The following is a 21,939-nucleotide window of genomic DNA, read 5'->3' on the forward strand; positions in this document are numbered from 1 at the left end:
GCTGATCGCATCGTGAGGTATGCAGGGCAATGATCTCCCTTCTATAGATGGTACAAGTGAGAGCCAGACAGCTGAAGCTAATGGAAAATCCCATACTTGTGCATGGTAGACTACAGCCCAAGTTCTTGAATTCTTACTGGTCAAACAGAAGAAAGCGCATCTTTTGCCCAAAGCAGTTAAATCTGCACCCTCCCCCTTTTTTGGTCTTTTCACCAAAGTAAGTGCCACAATAGTCCCCAGATAGCAAAACACCTTGAGCCTAACACACACCTAACACGGTCAACAGCTTCAAGATTCTGAGTATGGATTTCAGTAGGATAAAGTTGAGTTTATAGGACATGAGATTCCAAGTTTCCTCCTTAAGGGAAGTGTAGGTCAGATCCGTGCCTGCCTTTTAAGGGTAATGCCAATAGGTCACTGATTCAAGCAGAATGTAACTGGCAGACGGAGTGCCCATAGAAGTTCCCCAAATCAAAGTTAGCACATGGCTGAGAGCTGCTGGAGACGTGGCTTTACTTCTCTGGTGCCCCTAAAGATATACTTTCCCACTGCCCTCTCCACAAATGTTCTCTTTGTTACCATGAAAGTTCTCATTAGGAGGACTGAAAGGCCTTTCTTCTGGTGCTAGTCATTCCTCATGGACTCTGCCCCCCTCCCAACTTCTCTATTCCATGTACTTCTATTGCATGTATGGTCCCTACTACAACATTTAGCTTTGCAGTGTCTATCTCACACAACAAGTGAAGCTTCTCTCCATAATTAGATTTTAAGCAACTTAAGGGAAAAAGCTATATGTACACTTTTATGTCCCTCATCGTACCCAGCACAATGCTGAACGTGGGTAGGGGTTCAATCACATTGGTCAATTCTCAAACTTTTTGCACTCTTAAAAAATCATTGAGAATCTAAAGAGATGTTGTTTATGGGATTTTAGCTGTCCAATACTTACCATATCAAAAATTAAAACTGAGAAAATTCTAAAATATCATGGCAAAACCAGACAATAGAAGTGTGATTTTTTGTTGTGCTTCTGTATAAATGCATGGAAAATTTAGGATTTCAAAATAACAATTTATTGGAAAATATTGAGGTTACAGAGACTATACCAGGTATATAATTGAAGATAACTACTTAAAGCACAGAAGTACAGAGAACAATTGAATTAATCCCAGAAAATGCATTTTTAAAAAGATTTTATTTGACAGAGAGAGACACAGCAAGAGAGGAAACACAAGGAAGGGGTGTGGGAGAGGGAGAAGCAAGCTTCCTGCCTATCAGGGAGCCCAGTTTGGGGCTCAATGCCAGAATCCTGAGATCACAACCTGAGCTGAAGGCAGATGCTTAATGACTGAGCCTCCCAGGTGACCCTGCATGTGTTTATATACTAAATTTATTTAACTACCTTAGAACATTCTAGAAAACACAAGTTTACATGAGCATACATTCCATAAATTGTCAAAAGAATGATATTACTCCATATCGTGCAGTCTTTGGAAAACTCCACTGTACACACATGAGAGAATGAGTGAAACAGGCCAAAATCATTTCAGTAGTACTGTAAAGGAAAAAAAAAAGAGAGAGAGAGAGAGAGTTCTGGCTTCGGGGATCCCCTAAAAGAGTCTTGGGAACCCCTAAGTGTTCCAAGACCAGACTTTAGAAACCAGTGGATTAAATTATAGTCTTGGTTAGTTAGACCATTTAAAGATGCTCATCACACAAAATTACTACTAGAAAATTATAGGACATTGGAATCTACATTCTAGTGATTGACATTTGTAGTTGTTACATACTGCTGTAATGAATTAACTGTCTACTTGTATTAGTCATTTAAGTATCCCTAAATTTAATAGTTTACATCTATAAACATGTATTATTCGCAGTTTCTGTGGATCCAGAGGCATAGTTTAGGTAGGTGCCGGAGACTCATGGTATCTAATGAGGACCAGGTCTGTGGTCTCATATGGAGGATCACTTGGCAGAGAATCTGCTTCCATGCCTGCTTATATGGTTGTCAGCAGGATTTGGTTTCTCAAGACTATTGAACAGAAGCTTTGGTTTCTCACAGTTGCCTGGAGGTCCTTGACATGTGGACCTTTCTGAGGGCAGCTCAGTCTGGCAGCTGGCTTTGCACAGAGCAGGTGAGTGACAGTGAGACAGGGGTCCCAAGATGAGAGCCTAGTCTGATGACAGATGCTATTTCTTAGAAGTGAGTCAACAAACCCAGCCCACACTAGAGGCGAAGGGACTTCCAAAGACATGATTACCAAGAAGCTGAAGTCACTGAGTCCCATCTTAGAGGCTACCTCTAATAGCATTTTTAAAAAAAGATTTTATTTATTTATTTGACAGAGAGAGAGATCACAGGCATGCAGAGAGAGGGGGGGTGGGGAAGCAGCTTCCCTGCCAAGAAAGAGCCTGCTGTGGGGCTCGATCCCAGGACCCTGACATCATGACCAGAGCCACAGGCAGAGGCTTAACCCACTGAGCCACCCAGGGGCCCCTAATAGCATTTTCTTTATTGGAAAGGGAAAGGTATGATTCAAAGAATAAATGATAAGCAAGTAAGCAGTTCCTCACATTGCTGTTAGCTTCTGCCCAGCTTCCTCTTGTCATCACACCAGTCCTTTCTTGCATGGCTTGTACTACTACAACCTGTGAAGTCACTTTATATCCATGAGAAGAGCCTTGGAGAGAAGAGACTAGAGCTTTACAGCTTTAGTTTCTCTTATTTAGGTTTCATTCGATTGTCTATTATAATGAACATTTCTCATGCTGGGCTCTGTCAGCCTTCTAGCTGTCCTTCAAAATCCATCTTTTCCATATTTCTGGGTACATGCCCACCTAGCAAGCAATTACATTCTCAGCCTCCTCGGCAGCTAGAAGTGACTACGATCCTGAAGTTTAGGATAATGGGATGTGAGAGAAAGAGATGTGTGCAACTTCTGTGTCATCTCCAACTTAGGAAGGGCTCCCCATGCTGGATTTTGGCTCATCACTGTCCCTCCCAGCTTGAAATGATGACAACTGGAGCAGCCTTGGAAGCCATATGTTGGGATGGCAGATCCACCCCGGCTTCATGGAGCAGACCTGCCCGTCCAGCCTGAATCAGCCCGGCTGTCCTTTGAGAAAGAAACTTGTATTTTATTTAAGTCACTATTTAGGGGGCTTCTTTGTTATTCCCCAGCTGTTATTCCCCAGCTTAGACAAATGAGACTAGAGGCCAAGACAGAACTGTTTCACTCTTAGTTTAAAACACCATTTTAGTCTATAGTGGAGGATATTGTGTAAGTGTGGGGACAGAGGATATATGAAAAATCTTTGCACTTTCCACTCAATTTTGCTATGCACCTAAAGCTGCATTAACATTTATCAATTTAAAGCAGAACACTGTTATACTCTTAGTAAGTAACAAAAAATATTTTACACAGTCATTCATTTATACCATTCAATAAATATATGATCACCTACTATGTACCAGATACACTGGGAATATTGTAGTGAAAACCACAGTCACATTCTTTACTTTTGTAGAATTTTCTGGCTAGGGAAATCAAAGTTAAATAAGCAATTATTTATGCATTAATTAATTACAATTGTGATTAATGCCAAGAAGGAAAGTACGAGTGCCTTGTGAGTATATAACAAGAAGGCCGAAGTCTATGAAACTCTAATGGAGATCATGTATATTTTAAAATAAATAAATGTTTAATGAAAATAATTTCATATTGTAACACATTTTTATTTGTTGAAAGAATGCCCAAGGCAGTAAAAAAAAAAGTTGGCAAGTGACCTTAGCTTTCATTTCCTCATCTGTAAAGTTCAAAGATCTAGATAATTTGCATATGGTATTTAGCTTTTCCCTTTCTTACATCTCTATCCCCATGCCAGATCTTTACCTGCCTAGTAAAACCTAATTTAAAAAAAAAATTTTTCAAATTTAAATTCGATTAATTCACATACTGTATTATTAGTTCCAGAGGTAGAGTTCAGTGATTCATCAGTCTTATGTAAGACCCAGAGCTCACTATGCCATGTGCCCTCTTTAATGTCCTTCACCCAGTTACCCCATCCTCCCACACCCTCTCCCCAGTAAGACTTAATCTTTTTAAACAGCTACAACAATGTCAGATTTAGATAAAAGACATTCTTTGTTCCCAAGAATAATCTGAATATATATGGAAAGGGTCATGTTCATGCATGTTTCAATGAGATAAAATGTACCTAACGGAGAAATCAGGCGAAGATCAGAGAGAAATGAGTTCAAGATCAACTTGGCATTTCACTTTTTGTGTTGATCTGGTAAAACAAAACAAAACAACAACAACAAAAAATGGAGAGGGGCACCTGAGTGGCTCAGTTGGTTAAAGCATCTACCTTGGGCTCAGATCATGATTAAGATCGAGCTCCTTGTCGGGCTCCCCACTCAGCGGAGACCCTGCTTCTCCTTCTCCTTCCGCCTGATGCTCTGCCTACTTGTTCTCTCTCTTTATCTCTCTGTCAAATAAACAAATAAAATCTAAAAAAAAGAAAAAGAAAGAAATGACAAAATGGAGATGATGAGTCTCTCTTTCCAAAACAAAAACTAAATGTTAAAAAAAAAGGGGGAGGGGGGCAAGATATCTCCTCTGCTGACACTCTGCTAACATACTGATGACTCAAGTTTATTTCTGAAGTGCTTTGAGCTCTTTGGAGGTGAGATAGGCCCCAAGTAATACATCTGGGGTAAGGCCTCCTGAAGACGAGCACTTGGTCTCTGCTAGTTATGACATCAGTTGTCCTTTTGCTCTTCTGTAATTCCTTCCCTGTGCTGATATTTTGGGAAAAGGCTGGCAAGCTAAAACAGAGATAAGCTCAAACTTTGGGCCTATGAGAAGTCAGAGAGGCAGTACGTAGTCAGTAATCACATAGGCACTACACCCAACCTACTAGCTCTGGCACTTACTGGCTGTATGACTTTGGGTAAGTTACTTAACTTCTCTGTTCTTCTGTTGCCTCATCTGTAAAATGTAGGTAATGGCAATGACCCCATACATTGTTGTGAGAATTAACTGAGTTTTAATACTATGTAGAGTTCTTATAACCAGGGTCTGGCATGTGGCAAGTGATTATTAGTTATTATAATTAATCCCACTTGGATAAGAGTTTTCCTTTACAGTAGTTAGAGAATTTTAAGTTGGGTTAACCCCTCAACAAAGAGGAGGGATGCAAGTAGAGGCAAAAAAAAAAAAAAAAAAAAAAAAACCACACACACACACCCCGTAAAGAAGAGTTCTTTGAATAATCGGGTGTATTGTTCTCAGAGAAAACTCTGTTTTGTACAAGACCCCAAAGCTCTACCTAGCCTTGCCTTGTCCTGGTTAGAAAAATGAAAGAAAAAGCCACTCCTGTTCCTTGCTCTTTTTTTGGTAGAGAGGAATTTTGGACCCTCGGAGTATGGCCATGATCCAATGAAGTTTTCCCACCAAAGCCTTCACTATACTTGAAGATACATACTTCCTCATCCATTTTTTCCCTCCATCACTGGAAAGAATTTAAAATCTTATCAAAATCACCAGCCTTTCCCAGCAAGTCACACATCCCCAAAGCCAAGTTCAATCACACCTCTCAGTGAAAGGAACCTACACTCCAGAAAGAGAGGGTCGGCAGCTCCTCAGCACAGCGTAAATTAATATCACAGCTGCCACTTTTCGTAAGAAAATCAAAACCAGCTTTTCAGTTTGTAAACATAAACTTCACAGACCACTGTAGGAAAGAGTGTTCCTAAGTATTCTGAATTTGCAACACCCAGAAAAACCTTCAGAGTGTTATTTACAGTATTTGCTTCATAGGGAGGAGAATTAACATTTCAGCGACTCAGGGAACCAATGCACAGATAGGAAAGCAAGCAAGCAAATTATTTAATGATTACTTTTTAAAAATATGTCACTGTGCAGAAAAGTGTTTGGAGATACACGGAAAGCCTGTGTCACTGTCTGACACTTCTTCATTATCACTTCAATAGCCATGCATCCAGGGGGTAGGAGCACAAACCCTTAGTATTTCTGACTTCCATGAAACACTTCATATAAAAATAATGACTTTCATGCTTGGAGCCCCACCCCAACATATTAGAAAATATCATGTTCTTACCTTAAAGCAGTGCTTTTTGTATCTCAAAATATTTGAGGCGCTGTTTATTGCATTTTGTGCTTAAATGCATTTAATTTGCAATTCACTGTTCTTGATGAAGTATTATCAATAATGTATTTTTCCCATATTCTACCTTTTTAAAAAACCACAATGGAATAAAGTAAAAACATATCAACGGAAAGATTGTCTTCACTTGGCAATGCCGAGTGAATTTGAACTTTCCCTTTCCACAATGCAGTCATTGCTGTAGAACTCCGAGGGCAGATTACTGCTTTTCTAGTACTTGAGTGTATCAGAACATGGATTTGCCAACAACAGCTGCAGCAAATTCCCCTGACTGAGAAGAATTACAAGTATTATCACCTAGATCATTAAACTGGGTTCATAGATTGCAGAATGTCTTCAATCAATTCATCTTAGATAACTTGAAGCCAGCTGGACCCCCTCAGTGAGAACTTGACTTAATTGGCCAATAAGTGGCTGAAAAAGGTGCATGCTATTTGATAAAATTACAGACTGAGCAGGTGATTACAGTTTGGAGAAGCACCGAGTGTAGACTGCAGGTCAGCCCTTTTGGGGAGGTCTGAGTTAATGTCCACTATTAAGTGCTGCTGTGAAAAATGGTGGCTTGCTTGGAGCTCAGATGGAAAAGAAGATCCAGGTCAGGCTTCAGCTGATGGAGTGAGTGAGAGGCACACATTTATCATCTCTTTGGCCTCATTTCTGCCTTGGTAATAGTCCCACACTAACCACTCCAGCAGTTGCCTGATTTTCTGTTTCCCTTTCATTTTATTGGCATAACTAAAATATTGCCCTAGCCAACAAATCCATCTGGAAGGAAAAAGCCACTTTTTCCTCAATAACATCCCAAGAGTCTTTTCCACTGAAAGGTTAAGGAATCAAGAAGTTGAAGAACATACCATTTATACATACATATCAATAGTTATCCTCTCCCTCTAGTGAGGGGGTTGAACTATGATTGTTTGTACGTTAGATTTCTACATTTGTATCAGCACAGTTTAAGAATATGGGCAAATCAAAATTGAAATATGTTACCAGACTGTTGGAAGAAACTATTAAATAGAAACAAGTCTTTCTTCGTGTTGAAACAAAGGTTTCTTAATATAGTGCTTCCGTGGCATTTTTTTCCCCTGCCACTAAATGTTTTAGCCAGTTTGCAAAAAAAAAAAAAAAAGAAAAGAAAACTTTTGACAGATTTAGTTCAAGATTTCAGGTTAACAGACCTGCAACAACACATTGTCACTTGAATTATTGGTGTTAGACAATAATATGGCTTTATTCGGGGGGAAGTCCCAAGATCAACGTTTCAGTGCACAATGTATTCATTTACTCCGATTCAGAAATATACCTGTTTCATGAACTTTTACTAAACAAAGTAATTTTACTACATACTAATCATCATCAGGGCTTTTAGTAAGTAGAGAGATGGAAAATAGTTCAAACGAAGGCCATAGTTTGAACTACAGCCTAAGCAATCAGACACATCTGAAACTTCCTGGTGTTCTTAAGAAAAATGAGTTCATCAGCTTGCGAATGCCAACTGCATCACTAGTATCCCTTCAACTCCATTTTTAAACTTACTTTGTTAGTCTGATCGATGATTCTGAACTTTACTTTGCTCATTAGTGTGCCGTTTGGACAGACATAACTGGAGTACAGTGAAAGAAATCTACATGGCACTTGAATGGCCATGTTCACTCCTTTATGGTGGCACGGATCTTCTTTCCACGCGGAAAATGTAATCCGACCTTGGAGTCTCAGCATCTGCTTATCCCTCTACCTGGAATACTCTTCCTCTAGCCTTCAGGCCTGTGCTCACAGACCTTCCCAGCCACTCTACCTAAAATCACCATCTACCATCCTATCCTGTTCCTTGCCCTGCTTAATCTCTTCCAATACTATAGATTTATGTGCTTATTTTATACCTCCACCAGTAGAATATAAGTTCTATAAAGATCGGGGCATGGTTTGTCTGTGCTTAGCATATATTATATGCTCACTAAACAGGGATGAATGGGTCTCTTGTCCAGGAGCCACTAAGAATATAATTTATAGGTTGTCATAAGACAAGCCACCAAGCATTCACCGGCAGCACTCCCTAGTAGAATTTGTCAGATAACCAGAATAGTTCAGTAGCAGATCCAAGTTCATAACATACAGCTCACCAAACTTCTCAGCACCCGCATGTCTCCCAGAGCCCTGCCACAGTCCAGTTTATTTTTCCCTGAAGCCTTTCACCTCTGCTCATACCTTTAATCTCTCCCACACTTCCCCACTCCTCACCTCTCTCCTCCTCTGGCCACGGTCTCTCATTTTTTTTTTTTTTAAGATTTTGTTTATTTATTTGACAGACAGAGATCACAAGTAGACAGAGAAGCAGGCAGAGAGAAAGGGGGAAGCAGGCTCCCTGCTGAGCAGAGAGTCCCATGCAGGGCTCCATCCCAGGACCCTGAGACCATGACCTGAGCCAAAGGCAGAGGCTTTACCCCACTGAACCACCCACACACCCCACACAGTCTCTCATTTTGACTTTCATCCAGTTCTCTCATTTTCCTTAATATTTCATGTTTCCAGCTGGTTTGTAAGCTCACTGAAGGCAAGAAATGGGCTTTAGATAATGTTCCTCAATCCTCACTGCTTCAATCCCATAGAAAATATATGATAAGTTTATATAAAATTAGAAATATTTTCAAATAGAAGCTATTTGTTTGCATAGCAAAAGTAGGTAACATTTACATAGAGGCCCAACTCAGCCAGACAATGTGAATTCCATTTGTGGAATGGAACTATGTCATTTATTCTTCCCACCCACCACAGAGGTAGTTTCTATTGGTAGCTGCACCTTACGAGTGAGGAATACAGGACCTAGAAGTGCTTGGATGTGCCAGAAAGACTAGGGTTCACCTGGCTTTAAATCCAGGTCATTCTGTTCCAGAGCCTGAGCCCTTAAGGGCATTGCTCTGTGGCACCTGTACCTTGCAGTCTTTTGACTTCTCTGCAAATCTCTCTTTGCTTAGGTCTCAAATCTTCCAAGGACAAACTGAAAGTCAAGCCTACTCTGCAAGTCTTAAACTGTTTGTCTTGTTTTTATCTCATCTTTGTTTTAAATTATTTGTCTCATTTTTTATCATAGCCATCAACCAGGTCTGACTAATGAGAAAGCAAATTGTTTTCAACGCAGCAGCTTATAAATCAACACCTTATGATACCTCAAATCTGCACTGATTTTCTGAATCACCTCCATGCCACCAGTCTCCTGCTTCTAAAATATTTTTTAAGACTGATCTTGGGGAAAAAAAAGTAAAGTGGGGGTTGGAGGATCATTTTCACAAGCTTTTTGATGACCATGTTGTTTGAGGACTACATCAGCTATTTGAAATGGAAATCAATTTCTGGGTGAGAGAGAGACGTGGCGGCTATAATTTCCTCCCCTGTCATTTATTCTTAGAGTGTTTCAGTGAAGAGTTAAATCAGGGGGCACTGGATGGGTGCACACATTTGTCTCTTACCCCGAGATATTTCAGGTGAAAGGGCAACACTGAATTAAGCATTTAGTGTATTCAAAACCTGTGACCCGGAGCTGGTGCCTGAAAGCATCATTGATAATAGGGTTGGAAGCACATTATACTTTCCTGGTACTTATCTCATCTTGCCTCGGACAATCTTCTCCAGGAGTCATAATTATCCCACTAGGAAAACTGTCCCATTGTCTGCTAGTCTTTGCTGGCAGGAAGTTTTTCTTGCTCTCTCCGACTGTATCCTTTCTCAGCAGGGCCCATTATTTCTCATTTAATTAGTAGCACTTGATATAAATAGCCCTTTCTCTTCATTTATGTTGTTTTCGTGTAAATAATTACACAGCACTATGTTCCCTCTCCCTATAGGCACTAGTTTTGCAGGCTGAGACACAGGATTGCAAACCACAGGCTTCAGGATATCTTTTAAGCATGACTTCACCTTTTTCAGACGAACAAGGTAAGCACAAACACATTTGTACTGATGGTGGACCTTCAGGAACATGGGAAATTAGACCCTTTCCTCTAGGAAGGGATACAGATGGTAACTGGCTGGCAGGCCCAGCTACCCAAAGATACAGCTATGGCTGTGTCTAATGGAATGTCTGCTGGGGCGCAGGCACTAAGTGCTAAGGGTACAGTAGTGGACAAGCCAGCTGCAGGCCTTCCCCTCACGGGGCCTACATTCTAGACTGTTGAGGTGAATGGATCTGAGACAATGAAACAGTAGGGGGAGACTGCTGTCAAACATTTATGTGCATACAGATTTACAGGGGCTTTGTTAAAAGACGGATTCTAGGGGTGCCTGGGGGGCTTGTATAATTAGTGTCTGACTTTTGATTTTGGTTTGCATCATGCTCTTGGGGTCCTGGGATCAAGCCCCATATTGGGCTCTGCTCTCAGCATTCAGTCTGCTTGAGATTCCCTCTCCCTCTTTCTCTGCCCCTCCCCCAATTTGTGCTCTCTCTCTAAAATAAATAAATAACATCTTAAAAAAAAAAAAAAGATTCTGATTCAGTACATCTGGGTGGGGCCTGAGAGCCCGCATCTCTAACAAACTCCCAGGTGACGCTGACATTGCTAACCCAAAAACAAGATTTTGAGTAGCAAAAAGTCTAGTCTCATCTCTACTATCAAGAGAACTTTTGGCACTTGGACAACTTCCCTAAAAAAGTCTTATCTTCTAGCAAATGGTGCTCTAAGATCAATTCCACTAAGTTGTTGTGAAGTGAAATAAGTGTAAGAGCATTTGGAAAAATTTTAGGTGCTTTATAAATGAATAGTATCATAAGGAAATAATATTCTTGTACTCAATGCCTTTTTGAACGTGAGATTAACCAAAAGCTGATGTGACATTGTTTTGAATAGTGATTACTTCCATGTCTCTTAAACTGGGCTTCCAAAGCCCGTATCTTTAATTTTAAGACCAAAGGAGTTGAGCTTCCAAGTTAAGATGCCATTAGTAAAGAAAGGCTTCCGTTTTTTAAGGCACCAGGACATCCTGACTTCCCTGTGAGATGTTAGTAGCACCAGGTACCACCATAAAAGTCTTAGGATGGGACTTGAGTTTTTTGATATTTTTCCTAAAAAAGAATAGGACATCTAATTGGCTGGGAAATATTGAAATTGGGGGTTCTTTTAAGTAACTTTTCGAGCCATGGGTGACATTAAAGGCAAGGGTTTGGCTTTGTAACTTATTAGCTATGTAACTTAGGGAAGTTTACATAAGTTACATAAACTCACTAATCCTAAGTTTCCTCGACTGTAAAATGGGCATAATAATGGTATCTAATTAAGGATGCTATGAGAGGGGGCACCTGGGTGGTTCAGTGGGTTAAGCCTCTGCCTTCTGCTCAGGTCATGATCCCAGAGTCCTGAGATTGATCCCAGGGTCCTGAGATCAAGCTCTGCATCAGGCTCTCTGCTCAGCGGGGAGCCTGCTTCCCCCACCTCTCTGTCTGCCTCTCTGCCTGCTTGTGATCTCTATCTGTCAAATAAATAAATAAATAATCTTAAAAAAATAAAGGATGCTATGAGAATAAAATAAGTTAATGTATTGATGTCTTCAGGTCCTTAGCAAGTCAGTATCATTGTCTATTTCTCCTTACCAATATTTGGAAGAAATAAATGTGGCCTTGGTCTAAGTCGCCTGGGATCTTACACACGTTCTGGTTCTTCCTTTGGTCAAGAGCTTTGTGCTGGGTCCATGTCACTGTCTTCTGTGGGCTCCCATTCACACTGTGTGCTGAGCTCCAGGAGAGCCTATTTTAAACCTCAGTCTTAGAGAAACTGGTCTGGTTGATAGTGAAGATTACTTTCAACATTCAGAATCATAGTCTCCATACACCTGAAATTAATGTAATACTGTGTGTTAACGATACTGGAATTTAAAATATTAATTAATTGATTAATTAATTTAATCAGTATTTTGACCTCGCCAAAAAACCACACAAAATCATACTCTCCATACAAAAAAACAACGGTACAAAGAGGAAAAAGGGCAAAAGTGGTCTACTGCATCCACTGGGCTTTACTACATACTGGGGACTGGGGTAACACCATATGAACATTACCTGTGCCATTAGCTCCACTTTCCAAATGAGGAACTGATGTTCAATGTTGTTAAGTAACTTGTTCAAAAACCACAGCCACTATGTGAACTCAGCCATCTAACTCAGCGGTCTGTGGTTTAAAAACATTTTCATACACCTTAGCTCATATGATGCCTGCTCAGGTAGGACAGTGAATCCTCACCCTGCTCCTGGCACCATTCGTGGGGGCCAAGCTTTACACCCAAAGTACATAAAAGGATACTGAGGTCAAAGAGGCCCAGGAGGATCTTCTTCTTCACGGTCCACCAGCCAGCATGGAAGTGAGTCATTTGATCACCTAGCTTACTTGTTATAGGTCGGATTCCCAGGAAATAGACTCTGAGATGTGTGCATAAGAGGTGGATGGTGCGTGGGGGTGGGGGGTAGTGCTCTCCAGAACAACATCTGTGAGAAAGAGTATTGGGATTAAAGACAAAGGCCTCAGCCAATCCCCCAGGGTGCTCTGATGTCAGGACTGCCTTCTGAATTATCCACCTTGAAAGAAGACCCTTAAATTCTCCTACTGACCTGTCACTGGATGCAGGATGCCTGGGGGTAGGGACATGACCTTGATGACCTGGGGAGAGTGACTCAGCTGAGCCCTCAGCCATCAAGAGCTGGAAGAATGGGTGTGTGGGGCTAAGGGGTGGGGAAGCAGTCTGGGAAGTGCTTGTTTCTTGGCCCCTCCTCCTTCCTGGCCTTCTCTCCCACACCAAGAGGTTAATGCTAGAGGTTTGAAATAGGTGGGTAATCTCCTGGGATGTGGCAAGCTGCATTCACGCCTTTTCCTGCCTGGTAAGTTATGGGATGGAGATGGGAGCAGGGAAAATGGTACCCAGAATGCCCACATGGTTGCAGCGGCACACAAACTCATCTAATCCCAAAGCACCACACATTGAACATTTTATCTGCATCCCTGGGATTTTCAGTTAAAAAAAAAAATTTCCTGTATGTGAGAAATTAAAAATAAAAAAGGAACCAGAAAACAGTCTAAAAGCACATTACCAGGAAATTGTTTCTACTGTGTTTATGACTGTTCTTAATGTTTTATGAATATGCTAAAAAAAAATGCTCGGGCATATTTCCTTGGGCACTCTAGTTAATTACTTATTCCAAGTGCTTCTACTCCATTCCTTGCAAAATGTGTTGTGCATTAATTCTGATTATGTACAAAAACCCACCTGCAAGGAAAAACTCTGAATCAGTAATGCTGATAAAATGAGCAGCCCTCCTGGGGCTCCACTGAGAAAGAGGATACTGGACAGAATTAGAATCTTGTAGCTAAGGCTATTCATAATGTCATTAACATAAAGGCAATTAAATGAGTTTTTAACCTACAACCCTTTATTGTTATTAATGAACATTAGAAAAACACAGGAGATAAAATTGGTAATTATCTCTGTACCAAGCTATGCAATAATGTGTTTAAATATAAAAACAAAACAAATGATTATTGTTAGTATTTTCAGTAGCAGAAACCCCAGGAGCAGCTCCGTCATATTTAATCACATGGGCCCACACCAAGAGGGTTAATTAAAAGAGGGTTTTACCTTCTATGTGCCTGGTTATTCAGTTTAATATGGAATCAACAAATGTAAATGTAAATTTGCAAAATATCCTGAACAGTTGTTTCTGCCTGCGGGTTAACCACCTTTACAGAAACACTGACTGATTCCTTTTCCTTCAGGACAATGGTCTATGGCTCCATAACCAAGTTTTTTCTTTTCGAAAAAATTACCACATGATGCTTTCAAAGTCCACTCTGGGAACAAGTGTATAAATCCAGGCTCATCACCTAAGCTTACTGTTCAGTAAAAATTATTTAAACATTTGAAAAAGATACATAGATTTAAAAAGTAATGGTAAATGAGATTTTCATCACTCGGCTATATTCAAAGAGCCTCCAGTTTGATTTTTTTTTCTTTCTTTATGCAAGCTGTTTAACAGCCTATAAATTAGCCATTCTAGACAGGACGTGTTTATGAGGACATAGTAGTTAATGTATGGTACAATACCCTGCATCTAATAATAGCTTCCCATTCATTAGTTTAGTTTATACATCCTACAATTCAAAAATGTTAGTTGTTCCAACCTGGTTTTGTTTCCAGAGCCTATTTTTAAGATGATGTATGCTTCTTTCTAATCTACCATTATAATGGATTTTGGGGCAAAGAATACTGTACAGCGGTGACCCTTGGAAACAGCTTTTGAACAACTGCCCGATGACCAACCTGGAGCTTTCTGTGCTCGCCTGGTGTTTCTCATATAACCAATTCTACAAGAGAAATCACTTTTGCATTTTTTTTTAAAAGGCATTTTATAAAATAAAATAACCATAGCAACAACCGCTTACATGTGTATATTACTTTACAGTTTACAAAACACTTTTGATAACTTCGGGAGATACTGAGATCAAAATTACAACAGTCTACATTTACTTTCATAGACTTAGTCTGTCTTACATATTTTATTATATACATAGAGTTTCTCTATCTACGAGCAAACCCTTTGGGGGTACAGGAAATTTAGCCACACACCAGGATCAGAATTCAGATAAGGGAAATAAGAAGGAGCAAGCTTTTTTCTTAAATGTTGATTATGCTGCCCAAAGCTGCTGGGGCTTAGACTTTAAGGCCAAGAACGAATCTCACGAGATCAGCTACGCAATACAGAGCAGACAGAATCAGGTTATCCAGGAACAGCATCGAAGCGTTGTAAGGCAAACCCCTGGATTCTTGTCCAGGCTGCTTTTTGGAAGGAAGGAGGCTCTTGACAGACACAGTGGCAGACATTCCTGTCATTGGCCCCTCCCTTCTGCCCCAGCACTGTCGCTGTTATAGGCAGAGCAAGGCTAGGACCCAGCCCCGGGACCAAGCACCGCTCAGTGACAAGTCTCACACACAGGCCCACTGCCAGTGTCAGGTGAATCCATGGCTCAATGCTAGTCACCTTTTAAGTACCAGATAATCATTCTCATAAAAGGCTCTTTGTCTCCGATCTCATTTGGCCACTGTGCTGGGCTGGGATCAAGTCACGGCACATGGCACCTCGTGCTTCTCTAAGGATCCAGGAAACTCAAGCTTGTAAGGCCCAGACAGTCGGTCTATATTATACTTCTAGATTTTAGAGCAAGTAGTGACTTTACTCTATAAACTGAGAAATGTTTCTTCTCACACACAGAACTATGGGATGGCGGGGGGCGGTGGGGGGGCGGGAGGAGGGAGAGTAGGAGGGGAGAAGTATTCATTGAAACCATTTGCATTTTTAAGTTCCATTATTCCCGATCCCTCCGAACATGCTGCCCGGCTGGTGCCTCTGCCATGTGGCAGACGCAAGCTCAAGGTCAACCTCCGGCTGTTAGCCAAACAATTGGGAACCACAGCACTCTAAACTTCCCCCTTTCTTGTCACCTTCCCTGGCTATTAACCACCCCGAGGGCACCCTCAGGGCCCGCAAATTTTCTCCTGGCGCCTCCCCTGACTTGTGAAAGTTCTAGGGGCCTGTGAGGTGAATGATGAGCAAACACAGGGCCATATGCAGGGCCTTTGATGATCTGACATCAGACAGCCGAGAGAGCAGGGATGGTGGCTGCGCGGCTGCTGTATGGTTGACCCTTTGATTTGACTCATTCTGGCTGCCCTGCGTGGCTGCTGCCAGTGGGCCAGCCGGAGAGAAGGTGGCCAAGCAGCAGAACAATAGCGCAGCCTTTCACAGCTGGAAAATCATTTTTTAAAGACCTCCAGGAGACACCATTTGGTCCTGGCAGCTGACATTTGATCTGGGGAGTGCGGAGCAGATGATGCCGAAGGAGGCCTCTCCCAACCCAACCCACTCCACTCCCACTGTGGAACTGCTCTTTCCTTCACCTTCCTGCCCACACCCAGGGGGAAAAAGCCTGGGGAAGTCTTTGTGCTAAATCTTCTGTATGCAAAGAGAGTGTCACCTGGGCTCCTCCAGCCCCCGCTCATTTTTCACTAAGCTCTCAGAGGGATAGATGATAAATACTATTTATAACACAGATTCCTGCAGGAAAGAATGGTGTCAACTTCACATTCCAGACACTCAGGGAAAAAGGAAAATTCTTTGCAAACGGTCCCATTTGGACAATTTTGATGGGCCACTTATCTATGCCCAGGAGAGTGATGCACAGTCACTTAAAGTGGCAGTCACTTTTTAAAAAAAATACTAATTGCATACAATTTGTCTGGAGTCTGTGCAGTTCGGTCTAAGTTTAAATGATTATGATTAAGAGTGACGAGTGCTATGCTTAGAGTGACCATGTGCTTTATTCCCCAAACTATGACAATTTTGAGACTGAAGGGGGTGTTAATAATTAACTCCCCAAATAGATGTAAACTGGGACTGTTTTAGGTAAACTGGGATTGCTGAGCCTTTCTATTGTTTTCACCTTATCCTCACCAATATCCTTCTCAGAGAAGAGACTATAAAAGTCATGGAGGTCAAATCTGCTTTCTAAGATGTCAGGGTTGGGGCAGCTGGGTGGCTCAGCTGGTTACACAGCTGACTCTTGATTTTGGCTCCGGTCATGAACTCAGGGTTGTGAGATCGAACCCCTTGTCAGGCTGTGTGCTGAGCGTGAAACCTGCTTAAGATTCTCTCCCTCTTCTCCTGCCCTTCTTTCGCTCTAAAACTAATAATAAAAAATAAAACAGGGGGAGGAGTCAAGATGGCGGAGAAGTAGCAGGCTGAGACTACTTCAGCTAGCCGGAGATCAGCTGGATAGCTTATCTAAAGATTGCAAACACCTGAAAATCCATCGGCAGATCGAAAAGAAGAACAGCAATTCTGGAAACAGAAAAACAACCACTTTCTGAAAGGTAGGACCGGCGGAGAAGTGAATCCAAAGCGACGGGAAGATAGACCCCGGGGGGAGGGGCCGGCTCCCGTCAAGCAGCGGAGCAACTGCGCACAAAATCAGGACTTTTAAAAGTCTGTTCCACTGAGGGACATCGCTCCAGAGGCTACCCAGGGCAAAGCCCACACGGGGTCAGCGTGGCCTCAGGTCCCGCAGGGTCACAGAAGGATCAGGGCTGTCTGAGTGTCACAGAGCTTGCGGGTACTGGAACGGGAAAGCCGGCTGCAGAGACAGAGCCACAGTAAGCTCGCAGCTTGGTGTTACCTTGAATCGGTCGCAGGCTCGGTGAGCTCGGAGCGCGGCCGGAGGTCAGGCAGACGGGAGTAACTGGGCGCTGTTCTCTGAGGGCGCACTGAGGAGTGCGGCCCTGGGCTCTCGGCTCCTCGGCCAGAGACCAGGAGGCCGCCATTTGTATTCCCGTCCTCCGGAACTCTTTGGAAGGCGCTCAGGGAACAAAAGCTCCTGAAAGCAAACCCGAGCGGATTACTCACCCCGGCCCCCCGGGTAAGGGCAAGGTAATTCCGCCTGGGGCAAAGACACTTGAGAATCACTACAACAGGCCCCTCCCCCAGAAGATCAACAAGAAATCCAGCCGAGACCAAGTTCACCTACCAAGGAGTGCGGTTTCAATACCAAGGAGAGCAGCAGAATTCCAGAGGAGGAGAAAGCCAAGCACGAACTCATGGCTTTTTCCCTGTGATTTTTTTTAGTCTTGCAGTTAATTTAATTTTTTTCTTTTTCATTTTTTGTTTTTTTTTTTCTCGCCTTCAGGTAAAATTTTTTTTTACTGTTACCTTTTTCTTTTTTAACGATTTTTTACTAGTTTATCTAATATATATATTTTTTCTTTTTTATATTTTTTATTAGGTGTTTTCTTTTTTTAAATTCTTTTCTTCTCTTTTTTTTCTTTTTTCTTTTTTTTTTTTCTTTCTTCCTTTTTGAACCTCTTTTTATCCCCTTTCTCCCCCCTCACGATTTTGGATCTCTTCTAATTTGGTTAAAGCATATTTTCCTGGGGTTGTTGCCAACCTTTTAGTATTTTACTTGCCCCTTCATATACTCTTATCTGGACAAAATGACAAGACGGAAAAATTAAACACACAAAAAAGAACAAGAGGCAATACCGAAGGCTAGGGACCTAATCAATACAGACATTGGTAATATGTCAGATCTAGAGTTCAGAATGACAATTCTCAAGGTTCTAGCCAGGCTCAAAAAAGGCATGGAAGATATTAGAGAAACCCTCTCGAGAGATATAAAAGCCCTTTCTGGAGAAATAAAAGAACTAAAATCTAACCAAGTTGAAATCAAAAAAGCTATTAATGAGGTGCAATCAAAAATGGAGGCTCTCACTGCTAGGATAAATGAGGCAGAAGAAAGAATTAGTGATATAGAAGACCAAATGACAGAGAATAAAGAAGCTGAGCAAAAGAGGTACAAACAGCTACTGGACCATGAGGGGAGAATTCGAGAGATAAGTGACACCATAAGACGAAACAACATTAGAATAATTGGGATTCCAGAAGAAGAAGAAAGAGAGAGGGGAGCAGAAGGTATACTGGAGAGAATTATTGGGGAGAATTTCCCCAATATGGCAAAGGGAATGAGCATCAAAATTCAGGAGGTTCAGAGAAAGCCCCTCAAAATCAATAAGAATAGGCCCACACCCCATCACCTAATAGTAAAATTTACAAGTCTCAGTGACAAAGAGAAAATCCTGAAAGCAGCCCAGGAAAAGAAGTCTGTAACATACAATGGTAAGAATATTAGATTGGCAGCTGACTTATCCACAGAGACCTGGCAGGCCAGAAAGAGCTGGCATGATATTTTCAGAGCACTAAATGAGAAAAACATGCAGCCAAGAATACTATATCCAGCTAGGCTATCATTGAAAATAGAAGGAGAGATTAAAAGCTTCCAGGACAAACAAAAACTGAAAGAATTTGCAAACACCAAACCAGCTCTACAGGAAATATTGAAAGGGGTCCTCTAAGCAAAGAGAGAGCCTACAAGTGGTAGATCAGAAAGGAACAAAGACCATATACAGTAACAGTCACCTTACAGGCAATACAATGGCACTAAATTCATATCTCTCAATAGTTACCCTGAATGTGAATGGGCTAAATGCCCCTGTCAAAAGACACAGGGTATCAGAATGGATAAAAAAACAAAACCCATCTATATGTTGCCTCCAAGAAACTCATTTTAAGCCCGAAGGCACCTCCAGATTTAAAGTGAGGGGGTGGAAAAGAATTTACCATGCTAATGGACATCAGAAGAAAGCAGGAGTGGCAATCCTTATATCAGATCAATTAGATTTTAAGCCAAAGACTATAATAATAGATGAGGAAGGACACTATATCATACTCAAAGGGTGTGTCCAACAAGAAGATTTAACAATTTTAAATATCTATGCCCCCAATGTGGGAGCAGCCAACTATATAAACCAATTAATAACAAAATCAAAGAAACACATCAACAATAATACAATAATAGTAGGGGACTTTAACACTCCTCTCACTGAAATGGACAGATCATCCAAGCAAAAGATCAGCAAGGAAATAAAGGCCTTAAATGACACACTGGACCAGATGGACATCACAGATATATTCAGAACATTTCATCCCAAAGCAACAGAATACACATTCTTCTCTAGTGCACATGGAACATTCTCCAGAATAGATCACATCCTCGGTCCTAAATCAGGACTCAACCGGTATCAAAAGATTGGGATCATTCCCTGCATATTTTCAGACCACAATGCTCTAAAGCTAGAACTCAACCACAAAAGGAAGTTTGAAAAGAACCCAAATACATGGAGACTAAACAGCATCCTTCTAAAGAATGAATGGGTCAACCGGGAAATTAAAGAAGAATTGAAAAAAATCATGGAAACAAATGATAATGAAAATACAACGGTTCAAAATCTGTGGGACACAACAAAGGCAGTCCTGAGAGGAAAATATATAGCGGTACAAGCCTTTCTCAAGAAACAAGAAAGGTCTCAGGTACACAACCTAACCCTACACCTAAAGGAGCTGGAGAAAGAACAAGAAAGAAACCCTAAGCCCAGCAGGAGAAGAGAAATCATAAAGATCAGAGCAGAAATCAATGAAATAGAAACCAAAAAAACAATAGAGCAAATCAACGAAAGTAGGAGCTGGTTCTTTGAAAGAATTAATAAAATTGATAAACCCCTGGCCCGACTTATCAAAAAGAAAAGAGAAAGGACCCAAATAAATAAAATCATGAATGAAAGTGGAGAGATCACAACTAACACCAAAGAAATACAAACTATTATAAGAACATACTATGAGCAACTCTATGCCAATAAATTTGACAATCTGGAAGAAATGGATGCATTCCTAGAAACATATAAACTACCACAACTGAACCAGGAAGAAATAGAAAGCCTGAACAGACCCATAACCAGTAAGGAGATTGAAACAGTCATCAAAAATCTCCAAACAAACAAAAGCCCAGGGCCAGATGGCTTCCCGGGGGAATTCTACCAAACATTTAAAGAAGAACTAATTCCTATTCTCCTGAAACTGTTCCAAACAATAGAAATGGAAGGAAAACTTCCAAACTCATTTTATGAGGCCAGCATCACCTTGATCCCAAAACCAGACAAGGATCCCACCAAAAAAGAGAGCTATAGACCGATATCCTTGATGAACACAGATGCGAAAATACTCAACAAAATACTAGCCAATAGGATTCAACAGTACATTAAAAAGATTATTCACCACGACCAAGTGGGATTTATTCCAGGGCTGCAAGGTTGGTTCAACATCTGCAAATCAGTCAATGTGATACAATACATCAATAAAAGAAAGAACAAGAACCATATGATACTCTCAATAGAGGCTGAAAAAGCATTTGACAAAGTACAGCATCCCTTCCTGATCAAAACTCTTCAAAGTGTAGGGATAGAGGCCACATACCTCAATATCATCAAAGGCATCTATGAAAAACCCACCGCAAATATCATTCTCAATGGAGAAAAACTGAAAGTTTTTCCATCCGGCAGGGATGTCCATTATCACCACTGCTATTCAACATAGTACTAGAGGTCCTAGCCTCAGCAATCAGACAACAAAAGGAAATTAAAGGCATCCAAATTGGCAAAGAAGAAGTCAAATTATCACTCTTCGCAGATGATATGATACTATATGTGGAAAACCCAAAAGACTCCACTCCAAAACTGCTAGAACTTATACAGGAATTCAGTAAAGTGTCAGGATATAAAATCAATGCACAGAAATCAGTTGCATTTCTCTACACCAACAGCAAGACAGAAGAAAGAGAAATTAAGGAGTCAATCCCATTTACAATTGCACCCAAAACCATAAGATACCTAGGAATAAACCTAACCAAAGAGACACAGAATCTATACTCAGAAAACTATAAAGTACTCATGAAAGAAATTGAGGAAGACACAAAGAAATGGAAAAATGTTCCATGCTCCTTGGATTGGAAGAATAAATATTGTGAAAATGTCTATGCTACCTAAAGCAATCTACACATTTAATGCAATTCCTATCAAAGTACCATCCATCTTTTTCAAAGAAATGGAACAAATAATTCTAAAATTTATATGGAACCAGAAAAGACCTCGAATAGCCAAAGGGATATTGAAAAAGAAAGCCAACGTTGGTGGCATCACAATTCCGGACTTCAAGCTCTATTACAAAGCTGTCATCATCAAGACAGCCTGGTACTGGCACAAAAACAGACACATAGATCAATGGAACAGAATAGTCCAGAAATAGCACCTCAACTCTATGGTCAACTAATCTTCGAC

The 21,939-nt window shown here is 41.0% G+C and overlaps 1 protein-coding gene across 4 annotated transcripts in view; it reads right to left on the bottom strand.

Annotated features, from left to right (window-relative positions):
- Positions 1 to 21,939, bottom strand: part of LOC309843288 (uncharacterized protein) — a 144,484-nt gene that overhangs the window by 32,656 nt on the left and 89,889 nt on the right. For 2 of the 4 annotated variants that reach the window (XM_082688632.1, XM_082688631.1), the window contains exon 5: positions 2,578 to 2,684. In XM_082688632.1, coding sequence (XP_082544758.1) covers positions 2,578 to 2,684 — 107 coding nt within the window. Of the gene's footprint in view, positions 1 to 2,577; positions 2,685 to 11,773; positions 12,013 to 21,939 lie in introns of all 4 variants that reach the window. The other 2 variants (XR_014300042.1, XR_014300041.1) reach the window with 2 other exon arrangements.

The sequence above is a fragment of the Mustela nivalis genome (genome assembly GCF_964662115.1).
Source record: "Mustela nivalis genome assembly, chromosome: 10".
Taxonomy (NCBI): Eukaryota; Metazoa; Chordata; class Mammalia; order Carnivora; family Mustelidae; genus Mustela; species Mustela nivalis.